We start from the raw sequence: 17,197 nt of genomic DNA, 5'->3' as shown, positions 1-17,197 counted from the left end.
AAATATGTCAATTTCTAATACACGTGTAAATTATTTTATGGGGAAATCTTCAGTTATCCTCCTGATAGTCCTTTGTCTTTTTTTTTTTAATAGTTTTGTTTTTCAAGTTTGCCTTTTTTTTTCCTGAGGAAGATTTGTCCTGAGCTAACATCCATGCCAGTCTTCCTCTGTTTTTTAGTATGTGGGCCACTACCATAGCATGGCAGCTAACAGAGTGGTGTAGGTCCATGCCCGGAAACTGAACCCGGGCCACCAAAGTGGAGTGTGCTGAACTTAACCACTAGGCCACCAGGGATGGCCCCGCTTTGTCTTTTTTTTAAAGAGAGAAGAGCATTTAGAGGAGCTTTTGTGATACTTAGGGTGATGGATTCTTTCTATTAAAGGAGAGTTTGAGCCAAGGAGTGAGCTCCTGGTCTCCTCTGACCTCTTTGGTTGCTGACTGGCTGGCAGGTGTATCAAGGTGTATACTGTATGAGAGAGAGCAGGGGGTTGGGGGAATGTCAGTGAGTGTGCCTACACCCATGCACGCATGCACATATGCAGAGGGTGGACAGAGTAGCTTTCCTGTACAGTGTGTTTGTGGTCATCATTAAAGCAGAAATGAGGGTTGAAATGAGGGCATACCTCGATGCCTTATTTGTATGTCTTTCTTGCATATATATAGTTTCCACATGAGTCCTGGTAACTCACACTCTCAACTTTCATGGTGATACTCACAGTGCAGTAAGTGCTCATGTCCTTGTCCTGACCTTTTCTTTTTTCAAACAGGCTTAATTTTTTTATTCTCTTGAAAATAGAGACAGTAGGATGATGGTGATTGGGGCTTGAGAATTTACTAGGGGATTTTGCTGCCCGTGAAATCACTGGTGAATCCTGTAGTTCGGCTCCCAGCTCTGTCGTACTAGAGTGTTTTTTAGTCAAAAGCATCTACCAAAAAGTGTGCTGTTTAAGGATCTAAGTTGGAGGAATCCATGAGAAGTGTGTCTGTTCCCAGGACTGTTCGGTTTTGCCCTTTCCGCCTCAACTCACTTCACACTTTTTAAAATAAACAGTAGATTTGATTCCATAGAAACTGCATCTGTATGTGTATAAGGAATGGACTCTCTATTTCAGGCAATAAGCTATTTTTTTTGTCATTTGGAAACAAGGATTAGTTTTTATTCAGTCACTTTTATCGGCATGCATAAAAAGTAGATCCTACTTGTGCTCTAGAAACTGCTTATATTTTAATTTAAATAATATATATACCTTTGCGATTTTTTTTAAAGGTAGTGTCTTCCCCAGCAGATGTAGCAGAAAAAGCTGACAGAATTATTACAATGTTGCCCACCAGCATCAATGCAATAGAAGCTTACTCTGGAGCAAATGGAATTCTAAAGTATGTATTTCTCGACTGTGGATATTTTCTTACTATGATAGTTCATGAATTTCACATTTGTTAGAACTATTAGGAAATTACAATGATGTTTGTTAAACCTTTCTACACTGTTTTCTTTTTTCTTAAAAGTGAATAGGGGCTGGCCCCGTGGCCGAGTGGTTAAGTTCGCGCGCTCCGCTGTGGCAGCCTAGGGTTTCGCCAGTTCACCTCCTGGGCGCGGACATGGCACTGCTCGTCAGGCCACGTTGAGGCAGCGTCCCACATGCCACAAGTAGAAGGACCTGCAACTAAGATATACAACTATGGACGGGGTGGGGTTGGGGAGATAAAGCAGGAAAAAAAAAAAAAAAAAAGATTGGCAACAGTTGTTAGCTCAGGTGCCAATCTTTAAAAAAAAAAAAGTGAATGGTATGGTTTCTCTCATTGAAAGGGTTTATTTTTTCGCTGAAGTCAAATATATGACTTTTGGGAATAAATTCTTTTCCTTCTGTTGCTTTCCTATAACTCTTGCATTAAACTTACGCTTTCATTGGTAACATGTTTAAGAGAATTTTAAAGTTTGCATTTTAAACTGTACAAATGTTACAAGCATAATTGTCTTATGGTTTATAGAAATTCGGGAAAAGGTTTCTATGAAAAATAAAACCAAACATTGGAAAGAACACCATTATTTAACATTTTATTATATAATAAAAACTTATTGTATGTCCTCTGGGTTAGTACATCTGTCGTGAGAACTTTGAGAAGTTGGAATTAAAGGTTAGCAGTAGCTCTGTAAATAAAATATGATTTAGGTCAGAGTTTCCTAGCCAGTGCCTAGCTTCCCTTGTTTTGAGAACCTTTTGGTTAATTGCTGCCTATTGCCAAACCCTCGTGGTTATGTTAGGATGACAGTGGTTGAATTCCCAATTTACTCTTCTGGTCTTACTGGTTCCTGTTCTAACTTGTTTTTGTTGTTGAATTTCAGCAAAGAGCTGGAACAAGCTGGTAGGCCCTGTCAAAACGTGAAGGGCTAAAAGAAGGGGTTTAACTTCATGATCCTGTAGTACATGGGATTTGAGGTTTGGGGAAGTTGAATTGCTTTTGAAAACTAACAAACTTGGAAGCAAAAGACACTTGGATATTAGGCAGAAAACTGATAAGATAAATGTTTAGATTTCAGGGAAGGTTGAGAGAGACTCATTTTGGATGGGGCCCTGAGGCCCACAGTCTGTGTGGTCCTGAGGCAACCTAGCTGTCTCATTACCTGGTCTGTTCCAATTATGGCCGTGCTTCACCTCTCAGGGAAAAGTTAGTAAAAACTCGTGTGGAGACAAGAATACTACATTTATTAATATCCTTTACTAAGGAATATGGTGGCTGGCTACCAGAGCAATTTTGTCTAGGGAGTATTTTGAAAGAGTTTGCCTTTGCATTGAATCGTAATTTGCTTCTCACGGGTGGTTATGTATTTTCTTCTGGGTCAGTATCATTTCCCCACACCCAGTGCATGTGTAAGTTTTGAGAGATTTCCCATTTGTTTAAAGACTTAAGATCTTAAAAATATTAATATCAAAGAAGACTGGTAAACTTAATTCTTATTTTTTAGGTTACATAAAGTGAAACTCTGCATTCTGAGGTGATCTATAATAGAGTATGTTACTTCTTTTCTGGGGATTATGACAATCATTGCTTTTGGGCCAGATCGATTTGTATGTCTAAAAGTCTTGTTTAAAGCATTTTGTGTGCTATTTTTTTCTATAGAAAGATTTTTCTTTTCTTTTTTGTAGTTTTTAGCAATGATTTTCTGTTTTCCCCTCCAATATTTGTATTTATTTAGTTCTGATTTTCCAATCATAATTATGATTAAATGGCCTCTAAATTAGTTTATCTGTAGTAAGAACTTTGGGAAGTTTGAATTAAAGGTTAGTCATAGCCCTTTAAATAAATTATAATGTAGGTCAGAGTTTCCTTGCCAGTGAAGATAGGCATAGATTATAGATAATAAGGAAATCATGTAGGTATATAGTCTGTACTTACAGTACAAATAAAAATGTTTTACTATAAGAATGCCATTTAAATATGTAAAATATGGTATGTGAAAAGACTGTTTCCCCTTTTTACCAATGTGTATATATAAATTTACCATAAAGAACAAAAAGACTTTGTCTATGAGATTTCCAGGTCCATTCCTTTCTGCCTGTTTGATGTTTTATTTTGTCTTTAAAAAGTTACAATTATTAAAGAATATGCCACCCTGAAGCAAATGACTAAATTTCAGTTGCTTATGTTTGTGGAAATGACATGGATATGTGAAATTTGCAATATGGCTTGTTAAAGACAAATAAATTACTTTTTAAAGAGACCCAACTACGTTACAAACAAAAATTTAAATCCTACCAAATTGCCCTTTTAAAGTTAATAGGTGTTTTAAATTGCTTACATCTTGGCTTACTTATATTATTATGGTTAGTGTGTATTTCACCTGAAACCAGAATTTATACCCTGTAGTTTATTAGATTATTTTGGTTTGTTTGAAAGAGTTTGGGTTTACTTTGAACTATAATTGATCTGAAAATGAATTTGAGATTTTGAACCAGTTCTAATGTTTTTAATATTAAACCAAAGACTTCTTTGATAGGTGGCAGCTTTTAGCAGATTCTGATTCTATGAGTAGTTGCATGAAATGTTTATTCAGAGTTGTAAACCATATTTTTAAAAGTATAAAACTATATTTTTTAAAAAACTGTATTTTTATTTATTTGCTTAGAAAAGTGAAGAAAGGCTCACTATTAATAGATTCCAGTACCATCGATCCTGCTATTTCAAAAGAATTGGCCAAAGAAGCTGAGAAAATGGGAGCAGTTTTCATGGATGCCCCTGTTTCTGGTGGTAAGTGGTAGCTAAGATATCTGTATACCTATTTCTGTTTGTCAGAAGTAGCAATTAGGGTTTTGTGGTACCCAAGATATATCCAGTTATTTTTAGACCTATTACAGGGTTCTCAATTCCCTCATTAAAAATAAAAACAAAACAAAACTGATGTGTGTTATTTAGTACTTTCAAAATACATTGCTTGTTCTAAATTCAGATAAAAGGTTGTCACAACTTTGAAGAGTTGTGAATTTTTGGTGAAGATTTCTGTGGGTAGGGATAGATCAATTCCTAGAAAATTTAACTTTTTAAAACAGATTCAAGAAATAATTAGCTTGAATAATCATGTAACTATTAAAGAAATTGAATAAGTGGTAAAAAGAAAAAATCATTTCACAAGGGAAACATTAGGCCCAGATGATTTTACAGATTAATGTTAACAGAGTTTCAGGACGCAGATCACCTCAATTTTATATGAACTTTTCCAGACAATAGAAAAAGAGGAAATGCTTCCCAACTCATTCTACAAGAACTATATAATTCTAATATTTAATCTAGACAGAAACATTATGAGAGAGAAAAGTTATAGGTCTATATCAGCATGATATAAAAGTAAAAACTTTAAAAAAAGTATCTTAGCAAACTAAATCCAATCATGCATAAAAGAGATCAAACACTACAACCAAGTTTGGTTTATCTTACATATGCACAGATGGTTTAATATTAAAAAATCTATAGATATATTTCATCACATTAACATACTTAAAAATCCTATGATAATCTCAGAGGACAAGGAGACCCACTAATAAAATTTTTTATTTTTTTTTTAAGATTTTTCTCCTTTTTCTCCCCAAAGCCCCCCGGTACATAGTTGTATATTTCGTTGTGGGTCCTTCTAGTTGTGGCATGTGGGACGCTGCCTCAGTGTGGTCTGATGAGCAGTGCCATGTCCGTGCCCAGGATTCGAACCAACGAAACACTGGGCCGCCTGCAGCGGAGCGCGCGAACTTAACCACTCGGCCACGGGGCCAGCCCCCCCCCACTAATAAAATTTTAACAGTTTATTACTGTATTACATCTTAATAGTGGTATCTAGATATTTTGGAATGGCAGGATTATGCGTATTGTGATTTGTCATAATATCTAAATTTTCTAAAATTAGCGAAATTAAATACCACACACACACACACACACACACACACACACACACACACGGGTCCATAATTATAGCAATATAGCAGTAGACAATGGAATAGCAATTTTATTCCAATTACATTAAACTTGATTTTAGACTTTGAAATAAAAAAATAACAAAATATAATCATTTAAATCAGTTTCTGTTTTTTCATAAAGAACCTAATGGTCTTGTTGCAAAGGTGTCTTATATCCAAACATTTTTGTATATAGGTGGAGGTATAAATAATTGTTAGCCACTCTAATTATTATATTGAATTGGTTAAGTAAAATTTAGGTGTAAAGATTTACAATGTGGTATAGACACTTTGATCATAAAATACTAATAAGCATCTTTAAGCTTGGTGTTGGTGTGGTTTTTTTATGGAATAGAATTAATAAATTGAACAGTTCTTTTCTTCAAGTGGTTCTATAATTGAATTTGAAAATTTATATAGTGCATATGATCTTGCTCTTGGTTGATCTTCTTTTGCTTCATGAGTATAGCCTGAAATTATCATTTGATAATGAAGAATACCAATTTTATTTTTAAACATTATTTAACTTTTCAAATATAGTCTTCTGTGTGATAAAACTTTGAGATTACCCTTGTTCACAGTGAGCTATTTTTAAACCCTGGTTTGTAATTTTAGGGTGCAAAAGTGCTAATTTATAATAGTAAATACACCTGAATCTGAACTATATTGTAGATTGAAAGCTCTGTGTAGAGTTGGTTTGTGATAATTTAGTGGTTGACATATGATCATTATGAGATTGGCCAGTGTATAATAGAAGCTTATGTTTTTCTTCTCATAGTTATTGTTTTTATATTTTTAATATGGTGGGCTAGAAATAGCTTCACTTTCTCAGTTAAAATAAAATAGAGGAAACTTTCCCTAAGTTAAATAGGCTGGTTTAAAATCATTATATTTTAACTAAATAAAATTAAGGAAAAGGGACCTGGGAAAAGCATGGCTTAGACACCCAAGGTGGGCCCACAAGTTTATAGGGTTCCATATATGTCATTCTTGAAATGTGGAATATTTGAGGTAATTTGAATAGAACCTTAAAAATGTTCCCCAATTTTGTCCCTTTCTCCACAACCCTCATCTGTTCTTTATCCTAGACTTTTTAAAAAATGCATTTACATGTATTTATTAAGAGATATTACATACAAATACAGTAGTATTCTAAAAATATAAATGGAAACATATATTTCTCATTTTGTGGTTAGCTTTTTAAAAAGAGGTTTTTTAATCCAGATAAATTTAAAATTGTAGATTTTTGAGCAAGTGATTGGTTTCTTCAGTGCAGCCTTTTCCTCTACTTCCTGCTAACTATTTTTCTGGAAAGTAAAGTGAAAAGAATAATTACTGTATCATTTTGCCAGCCCATGGAGTAATAGATTGAAGGTTTCCCCAGGTTTCATTTTTTTATTTATTAGACCCACCCTATAGCAGCTCCTCCCTATAACAAATAATACCATTTTATTAAAGTTCTATATAACTTTTTTAATCAAAAACAAGTGATGCTTATTAAACTGTTATAATTATCATCCTGAAAGCAATGTAAGTAGCTGTTTTACACTTGTTTAGTTCTCACTTTATAGTATAGATATTGCTTTCTAAAGTCCTTTGGTGTGCCTCAACAGATTTGGTGTTTCCTTTTGAAGCTGTCAAACTGTACATACCTTTACCAAAGCCCACATTATATTTATAGACATTGATGCTCTTCCTCCTGTAGAGTTTAAACTTTACGTTGAGTCTTGCCCTCTCTTGCTGCTGGGAAACTCTTCTCCTGCCACATAGAGAAGCCTGGACTAGCAGCTGGAGACGTGCTAACCACCAAGCATGCAAGTGAGGCCATCTTGACCATCCAGCTGGAGTTAAGTTCCCAGGTGACTGCAGCTGCATTAGTGACCTCAGGCTGACCCGCAAATGAACTTCCCAGCTAGGATAGTCTAAATTGCTCACCCACAGAATTGTGAGCAAATAAAGACACAAAGTTTTGGAGTGAGTGTTATGTAGCAATTGATAACTGATGAAGCCAATGTAGTTGATATTGCCATAATTATGTACAAGTGTTTGTGACTTAACATATCAATTAGTGTGCAACCTATACTTATTTAGTTTAAGTGTTATAAATCCTTTCTGAAGGAGCATTATTGTAATGCGGTTAGCATGAAGACCGACTTTAATGCCAAAGCTAAGTTGCTAAACTGAAGTCTGGTTAAGCCAGTCCAGAAAAGAGGTAGGTTTTCTGTAAATAGGTCCTTGGCTTACGTCTCTATATTTATGATTACAAGGGAGAATCTTTGACTAAATGTTACCTAAGTAGCTACCCTGGTGAGCTGATATGAGATATACCCATATTTAGTAAGATTTGGAAAAGTAAGTTGATGAAAATTCAATAAACGTTGTTATAGTGTTCTCATGGACTGCTAGGGTTAAATAATGTGTTTAGATTTTTTTTTGCTAGTACGTCTAGCTTTTAACTGTCTTTTGTGCTCTTAGAACTGAATTTTATTATTAGAAGGGACTTTAGGAATGACTTAATTTGAATGTTATTTTGTAGATAGCAGTTTGAGGTCCGAAGAGGTTAAGTGGCGTGCCCAGGGTTCTCCGCCTTGACAGCAGATTTCAGACTAGCCTCTTACTCTTCCACCTCAGTCTGAGGTTCTTCCCACACTCTGCTGGGCCTTCTTCCTTCAGTCCCATCCTGTGGTGGCCTTCTCTCTTTTTCATAGAAGTTGCCTACTGTTAACTCCATTTCTAACAATTTCATCTACCCCAGTGGCTGGTCTTTTATCTTCTTTCTTGCTAGCTGACCTTTGAGGAGTGAGGGGAGGAATTGCTTTCTTTTCTAACCCTCAGAGGCTGGCTTCTAACCTGGAAGAGGCCTAACATTTCTGTCCCAAGGTCACTGGAGAAGGAATGGTTGAGAAGCCATCATTCTTGAATCTGGATAACCCCGGAGAGATCAGCTCAGTCCTGTTGTGTTGACTCCAAACTGGAATATTTATTCTCTGGCTATCAAGAGCCTTTTATTCTGCAGTTTGGTTGGGATAGAACCGGAGTTTTTTGGGTCCTTCCTGTTTGAGATCCAGCTGGCTGGTGTTGTTTAATCAAATAAACCTCCAGAAAAAGAGAAAGTAAAATGGTATTTTGACATAGCCCTCACATGTTTGAGTTTGACTGGGACAGAATCTGTTCTGAGTCATAAGGACTTGGAGTTGAACGTGATTATACCTGAAAGCAGAGGGATGAGAGGATTGTTTATATAGCAACAATGAGGCAGTTTTCCATGTCCTTTTTCTGTGTTCCCATAGTATTGTATCTATGCTAGTGCAGGGACCGCTGTGTTAGGCTTATGTTTGTGCCTATTTCTTCCAGTAAGACTCTGAAGAGGGCAGGTACTATGTCTTTTTGAACTTACTCTCTCCGTGGTGTGTCTCCTGGTGGGCGTTTAATTCAGTATGGTTGACTGAATCAAGAATCTTCTATTTTTAAAATTCAAGATTAATGTTAAATATTTTGAGCATTCCTGCAGTTATTTCTCACTCCCGAACTGTTCTCTAGGTTATCTATCTCCAGATTATTGATCTCTCTAAGTTAAGCTAGTTAACTGCCTCTACATTCTAACATCAGTCAGAAAGTAAGTATTTACTGTGTTCAAAATGTTATACAGTCAGGCATTACTTAACAACGGGAATACATTCTGAGAAATGCATTGTTAGGTGATTCTGTTGTGCAAACATCATAGAGTGTACTTACACAAACCTAGATGATATAGCCTGCTCCACATCTAGGCTATATGGTACTCATCTTATGGGACCACTGTCATATATATGGTCTGTCATATATATGGAGCTATTCTGTAAGGGCTTTGAGGCATCAACAAGCTTGGTAGGTTTGTGGAACATTTATCTTTGTATTCCCAGGACTTAGCAGGTAGTTTTGCTCAGTTTGTTAAATCACTAATAAATTGACTCCTCATATGTCTAATCCATGCCTTTAACAGTTTGTGGTTATCAAAGTAAAGTTAACTGGGCTTTATGTAAATTAGCACATGACACTGACCTCATAAGTTGACCAAGATGTCATTCTGTAGTTCGTGACTGTATTGTAACGTTAGTGCCATTGGGAATTGTGATTATGATCAAAGTGATAAAAGAAGTAGAGTAATATTCAGAACAACTTAAAGAGAAAGTCTTTGTGTTAGAAGTTTAGAATGTAGGAATAGAAACTATTAAAATGATTTGTAACTAGTTACAAAATGCAAAATAATGCAGTACAGCAGTATTCCCAATACTTAACAATTAGAAAGGAAACTCTTCATTAAGAGCATTAAGAGTTTGATCACAGGGGACGCCCAGTGGCCCAGCGGTTAAGTTCGCATGTTTCACTTCTCGGCAGCCTGGGGTTTCCCGGTTTGGATCCCAGGTGCTGACATGGCACTGCTTGGCAAAAAGCCATGCTGTGGTAGGTATCCCACATATAAAGTAGAGGAAGATGGGCATGGATGTTAGCTCAGGGCTGGTCTTCCTCAGCAAAAAGAGGAGGATTGGCAGTAGTTAGCTCAGGGCTAATCTTCCTAAAAAAAAAAAAGAGTTTGATCACAGCAACATGGTAGGCATTGTAGAGGAACACTGTCTTTGTCCTGTCTGGGGTAGCTGTTAATACTTATTTTGACTTTTATCTTACATACACCTTTATGGATATTTAAAGAGAGAGAGCAACACCAAATTTGATTCCAGGGCAACAGGATTTTTAGTTCTGGAAATGGAAAATTTATGTTAAAGATCAATTAGGAAACTCATAGATGATTCCCAGTTACATATGAGGGGAACCAGTGAAATTTGGAATTAAATTTGCTAGTTCTTCAGTAAATATTCTTTAAGCAAGGAAGAAGGGAAATTGATTAGTTCATCTAATTCTCTTATCACCTTTACTTTCACATTCTTCATTGTACTTCTGTTAATAAATTAAAAGAAGTTCACTTGGATATTAGGAAGAGCCTGGAACTTTTAGAGAAAGTAACTCTAAAAATGAAGGTCTTTATTTTTTCTTTAATGAAATGTCTTATACTTAAAATTATTGTATTTATATAATTCTCACAAGATTATATACTGTTTTCTGGTTATACATTCTTATCTGATCTTCTCTATTATGCTGACAGCACCTTGATTGCAAGGGAGATGCTTCATTCTTCATTTCATGCAGTAAGCATTTATTGAATACTTCCTATGTGCTAGGCATGCTCTGGGCACTAGAGTGAGGGTTTTAAAGATATCCAAAGTCTTCTGCCTCGTGGAGTTTATGATTTAGTGGGAATAGAGAGAATGGTAAGCACTTTGAAGGTAAAAAAGGCAGAGTAAACAGTTAAGGAGACAGAGACGAAGGGGAGGGCCCTTTATATAGAATGGACAGGATGCCTTCTCTGGGGAAGTGACACTTAAGCAGCGATCTGAATGCACAGGTTCAGGGGTGGAGTGTTTCAGGGGAGGGAGCTGTTCTGTAAGGGCTCTGAGGCATCAACAAGCTTGGTAGGTTTGTGGAACATTTATCTTTGTATTCCCAGGACTTAGCAGGTAGTTTTGCTCAGTTTGTTAAATCACTAATAAATTGACTCCTCATATGTCTAATCCATGCCTTTTAACAGTTTGTGGTTATCAAAGTAAAGTTAACTGGGCTTTATGTAAATTAGCACATGACACTGACCTCATAAGTCTGTGCCCTAATCTATTTATCTGTCTTGTGTAAATTACATCTTTATGAAAGTTGTAATTCTTCTTTAATGTTGAATGTTATTTAGTCACACCATTTTGGGTACATGCATTTTTTTTTAGTGTGGAGTGTGTCTGCTACCACAGGGTTAGTTCGAATTTGATCAGCTCTCTTGTATAATGAATGCTAGACATAAAGCAAATTAAAAACTATTGTTTGTGACTAATGACCAAATACCGTTCAGTCTGCTCTAAGGGCATAATTACAGCACTTAACTGTGCCTGAATAATTGAGGAATAAACTCACTGATTGCCTAATGTGTGTGTAGATTTGCACAGAGACCGTGAGTTGAAGTGACTCTGAAGTGGCACTTGTAGTCAGCCCGAGGCTTTCCATGCTGGTGAGCCTCATTGATTTCTGAGCTGTACTGCTTCAGTTAGGGATTAATGTCAAAATTAAATAATTGAGCTTGTGTGCAGGTGTTTGTGTAACAGTTCCCTACCAGGAAACCAAATTTTATACTCTACTTGGCTGGGTTAAGTTTTAGTAATTTGTTTGGGGTATTCTTAGAATATGGAGTAGTCAGCACCAAACCGATTAAGGAGTTTCTCTTAGAGTACTAGACTTGCTTGCTAAATTTTTCAATGGAAGTCTCATACAGACTCCATTGTTGTTTTTAAAATCAAGTGTGCAGTCTTGGCCTTTACTGCTCACTGAACTGGATACCTACTGTTTTTCCACTAGATCTGTATCTAATTTATGGTAAAGGGACCACAAAAAACAAAAATTATTTATATTTTGGCACGTAATACCATTATAGTTAAGGGTCTGTTGGCATATCCATTAAAACATTTTCTTAGAGAGGTTTATAACTTGGCAATTTTACTTGGCTTTGGGCTGAAACTATTTGCTATTTCTGTCCAAAAGCAAATTCTTTTACCAAATTTTATATAACTGAATTTTATAATGTGTGGAGGGGGAAGGGCTATCAGCATAGGTCTTTTTTGGTGCTTTCACAAGCTGTTTGATTAGAGTAGTGTTGTTTGCAGCAGTTATTCTTACATTTTAGTCTGACGTCAGTAAGAGGTTAGTTTTTTTAGTGTTTTGACATAAGTTGGTTTAACATGAAGGTAATTCATTTTCATAGGTTCTTCCCTTTAAAGAATTGTATTATTATGATGATTTGTAGTTCTTTTAAAATGATCAACTTATATTATTTATTATAAAATTTAGAAGTTCTTTGTGGCATTGGCTTTTGTATGAGAGACTCGAATTATTCTGTCTTGAAAAAACATTAAATAAAATAAGCCTCTTCTTGGTCTGATTTCGTGGTATTTAAAGCTTTAGTAACTCAAATAATTAAAATTTTCTTTTCATTTTGTTTGATGGACAAATCCATTTCCCTAGAAATGATATAAGATTCATCCATATCAGTATACTGGAAATGAGTTAAGTATGTTAGCTGTTAATATTTACCCATAATTTTACTTATCATCTCGTGTCCCTTAAGTATCCTTTTTGTCTCTGGAGGCTACCTTTTGCCTGGGGTTTTCTCCAGTTTGCACAAGTAGTTCAGAAATGTTTGGTAAATAAATTCCAAGAATTTCTTTGAAATTAGTTGCAAAGAAGAGATGCCCATAAAAACTTCTTTTTTAGATTCTTTGGCATGCCTCAGACTTCCTTACAACAGTTGTCATGGACAGGAGGCCCTATGTAAGGTGTTAATGAGTTCTTAACATTTAGAGAAGACTGCTGACTCACTCCCCAATAATAATTTGTCTCCTAAGAAAATAGTAAAAAAATGAGTCAGAGAAGGCAAGGTGATCACTTCACTCAGAGTTTGTATTAATGCTCTCATTTATTGTTAGTAATAATTATTATTGCTAACAACAACCTAGTTTTTTCCTAAGAGTTTTACTCTTTTGCAGTTTGCAATTCCCTCTTCTCCAAATCTGCAGGCCAGGTTTTAATTGCATTGCAATTTCCAGTCAAGTAACCATTATTGGGGTTGCCAGACTCTGTCCTAGGGTGGAGGGACACTGTGTTCTCTTCACCTGGTTATGTTAGAAAGTGCATGGATAAGGCAGGGGTCCTGCCTGAAGTAATCCCAGGGTATTTTTAATGTCCTTTAATTGCCATTCAGGAGGTAACTCAGACCAGACACAATTGGGTCTGCGTACATAGTTCAGGACTGCCTAGCAGTGTTTATATAAAGGTGAAATAGATTTAGCAGACAAATCTCCTGAAGCTGTTACTTACTTATAATTTATTTTTTGTTAACATCTATTGATTCCTAAGCACTGAGAAATTAGTTCCAGTATACCTTATGTATTATATGTCTTTATTTTGTTTTGCTTGTAATCCCTGGAGAGCATTGAGGGTGAAATGGGAGGAGGAAATGGAATTATGAGTTTGCCAAGGGCCGTGTCTTCATGATCAAACTGTTATCAGACTTATTTGCAGTATTCTAGATGTCTGATTCTCTTAAAGAAAGACAGCTTGATAATATTAACAGATAAAAAGTATATTAAGTTGAGTTTAAATCCTTCTCTGTATATATTTGCCCTGTGATTCTGTTTTTTGTTTTGCATTACTTTGGGTGCTTTAGTTGTGAAAATTTTCAATTTACATATGCATTTTATAGTAGCCATCCTCCCACCATGGCCAGTGAAGGTATGGCAGCAGGCTTATCTTCTCTCTTCTGACTTCGAGGGATTTTCACTTAAGGTAGAAGGGTTTTGTTGATGTTGTTTTGTATTTAGCTCAAGTTATCTCCGGTGGTATGAGAGATAGGGACTCTTTTAGAAGATTTGCACCTGACATCTTTTTTATTGAGTTATTGACTGTTGTGGTCATCAGAATGCTTATCCATTGCAGTCTCTAAGAAAGCATTATTCTGAGGGAGTTTTTTTTTTAATGAAACATAGTATGAAGCCAGGCATACAAATAGTTTTATCATTAATTACATTTCATTTCCCCTAATTTCTTATGTGTGAGGGTAATACTTATTCTCAAGTGGCCAACATTTTTAATGTACTATGTACATATATTAAAGTAGTAGAAAAATAGTCTTGGCAGACACTGAAATAGTTAATTGGCTTTTCCAGCCAAGATATGTTTGTAAAACGTTCTGAAAATTAAGAAGTGAGAGGGAAAGAATTTTTCTTTGCATTAATGCCATATTTTATTAACCCTTTACCTTAAGCTATAAAATTTTTCTTATAGCATTTTTTCATTAGATAAACAGAGGAAGAAGGATAGCTGATTTATTGTAATTATCAAATATCTGCAAACATTCACATAGTTAAAAGAACTGTTTTGACATAAAATCCTGAGTAGAGATGAGATTTTTTCCTAAAAGTAAATGATAATTTTGAGAAAAGAATAAGAGCAACAGCATAATTCTGACTTTGAGATCTGTAATCTTTAATAGCAAACTTTTAAAAACAGCATTTAGAAATATTTGATAGTATCTCATGGTCTTTAATTGGGCTGTACTTTTATATTCTTATTAGTACGTGTATAAAATCAACAGCTTTTCATGATCAGGCATTTACGTCTTAAATCTTGCACACTGCTCTGTTAGGAAATAGAGCAACACTGGATATTTTGAAGTCAATAGAATACTCTACTTTCTTTTTTGGTGGGGAAGATTGACCCTGAGCTAACATCCACTGCCAATCTTCCTGCTTTTGCTTGAGGAAGATTGTCCCTGAGCTAACATCTGTGCTAGTCTTCCTCTATTTTGTATGTGGGGCCCCACCACAGCATGACTTGAGTGTGTGTAGGTCCATGAACCCTGGGCTGCCTAAGCCGAGCACAGGAATTTAACCACTAGGCACCACCTGTTTGGCCCAAAAGAGTCTACATTTGATACAAAAACTTACTTTCTATGATATTCAAGGGCTCCTGGACGAAGGTGAGAGGAGTAGGGGGTGGGAAGTGGGGTGGGAGCATGTGAGGGAATAAGAGAGAGATTGCATTGTCCTTTTCCATTTTAGCTGGTAGTTTGGTGTAAAACTGTAAACTTAACCTTTTTGGAATTGTTACTACCCAAAGTGGGAATATAAACTATATTGAACAAAATTTATTTAGCCTGTTAAAAAGTAAACCTAAAGCTATAGTTAATTAGTGTACATTATTGCATCACTTCTAGTAGAAAGTCAAACTGGTATAGAGTCAGAGGAGCTCTGTCAGGTAAGCTGACTGCTACCCATATGGGGATTTAAGATAATGATGAGTTTAAATTTCCTCTTAGAGCTAAGTGAGAATAAAACTGGAGGCAATAAATACTCTTGGCCAAAGCCATTAAATGAAAAAGCTGGGAATTCTCCAGCTCTTGACTTAAATTGTTTGTTTATCAGCTGGCGCCTAGTCTGGAGTCAAGAGCTGGAGATTTCTATCTGTGACAGAACTTTGAAACTCTTGCAGGACACTTTCATTTCAACTTAAGGTAACTTGAGTTTATAGCTTTGGCTTTAAAGATTACTAATGATTTACTCATTTCCTTACCATTTAACCAGAGTGGACTTTTTCCCAGGAAGGGATCTGTGTTTATTTAGGGCCTTTGTCTGCGGAGGGATTAAAAGGCAGCCCACCAGCATTGTGAACTTGATGGTAATAAAAGGTCACCAAAACACACCATAAAAACATTCTTACCATGGAATTAATTATACAGTGTAATTTTACAAAGCAGGTCGGTTATTCCATCCCCCCCACCAATCTTCAACATTTTATCATTTAAAAATTAAAGCTTTGGTACAGTTTAGGTTTTTGAAAAAATTATTTTGTTTTTTTAATGATGTTTAAACACTGAGGAAATTGTCACATGGAGTAAATTGCTTTAAAATTTTAAAGTTTTTAAATAAAAATTATCATTTATTGTTAAACTATGGGATGAATAACTTGTTTGGAAGGAAGGTAGTCAAAAGGGGTGGTTGGGTGCTCAGTTTCTAAAAACCTAAGCCTAGTTAAGAGTTTTCCTGTGCCACCAGGTGGCATTGCATCCAAACCTGCTTGTGATAAAGGGAGGATTTTAAAATACATTCTTTTTTGCTCAAGAGACGTCATCATACTTTTTCTAGATTTTGCTTTTGACTCTGACTTTAAAATGCATCTGATATTAAGGTTGTTTAAATGTCTCCAAAGAACTGAAAAGATTTCTGAACTCTACAAGTGTTTGCTTTTAGGTGGTTAATATTGAAATGAAAGTAAATTAAAATGTTGAAAGCTTTGCAGAGGATTGCCAATTTTTTTAGTAAAATGAACATTTAACAGTTGGTTATTTGTTTTCTGTTTTTTTTTTTTTTTTTTTACTTGTCTAAACACTCGAGAGAGGATCCTGCTTATAAAACCCTTATAAATGTTGCAGAAACTCCCCAATGTGGCAAACCCCACTCCCCCACCCCCGTCCCTTCCCACACCCCAAACACACACACTCATACCCACCCCAGCCCTTATTAAAAAAAGTGTCAGCAGGTCTCACTGTATGGGAATTTTTAAAAAGAGGGAAAGACCTCTGAAAGGTGCAAGTTGGTCCTTTTCACAAGCCTATGAGATTCATTAGGCAGTTCATGTTCGTGTCTTAAAAGCTGTTTTTGGGAAAGTAAATTCTTGCAGTTTCCTGTACTGGTTTTGAGGGAGTCTTTATAGTCTTTTGAATCAGCTCGTTTTAAGAAAGTGATAATATAAAAGCAAAAAAAACCCTCATTATAAATTTTATAAAAGTAAGATTTTTTCATTAAAAGAGTATTGTTTTATTTTTATGAACCCATATATATAAGTTAATAAACTGCATAGTAACAAATTATTTAATACAACTATCCAGGTGCTAAGATATGTTGTCAGAATAAATAAGGTTCAGTGTACATTCTATTGATTTTTATTCTTTTAAAAAAATGTATTCACCATGAAGAGAGATGTTTAATGCATAGCTTTGATCATTAATCAAAAAGCTTTATGAAATGTTACTCATTTTACACACTTACCTCTTCTCTGAGGCTTCTTAGTATGCACAACCTGTTAAAGAAATGTATATGTTTTCAAAGTAAATGTTTGACCTCCCACC

The 17,197-nt window shown here is 35.5% G+C and overlaps 1 protein-coding gene across 3 annotated transcripts in view; it reads left to right on the top strand.

Annotated features, from left to right (window-relative positions):
* The window catches only part of HIBADH (3-hydroxyisobutyrate dehydrogenase), a 111,452-nt gene that overhangs the window by 19,793 nt on the left and 74,462 nt on the right, over positions 1-17,197 (top strand). For all 3 annotated transcript variants that reach the window (XM_014841030.3, XM_070511135.1, XM_070511131.1), the window contains exons 3-4: positions 1,269-1,378; positions 4,128-4,249. In XM_014841030.3, coding sequence (XP_014696516.1) covers positions 1,269-1,378; positions 4,128-4,249 — 232 coding nt within the window. The remainder of the gene's footprint in view (positions 1-1,268; positions 1,379-4,127; positions 4,250-17,197) is intronic.

This window comes from Equus asinus, chromosome 1 (genome assembly GCF_041296235.1).
Source record: "Equus asinus isolate D_3611 breed Donkey chromosome 1, EquAss-T2T_v2, whole genome shotgun sequence".
NCBI lineage: Eukaryota > Metazoa > Chordata > Mammalia > Perissodactyla > Equidae > Equus > Equus asinus.
The sequence above is the reverse complement of the archived record's forward strand: the minus strand, read 5'-3'. Positions and strand labels throughout refer to the sequence as shown.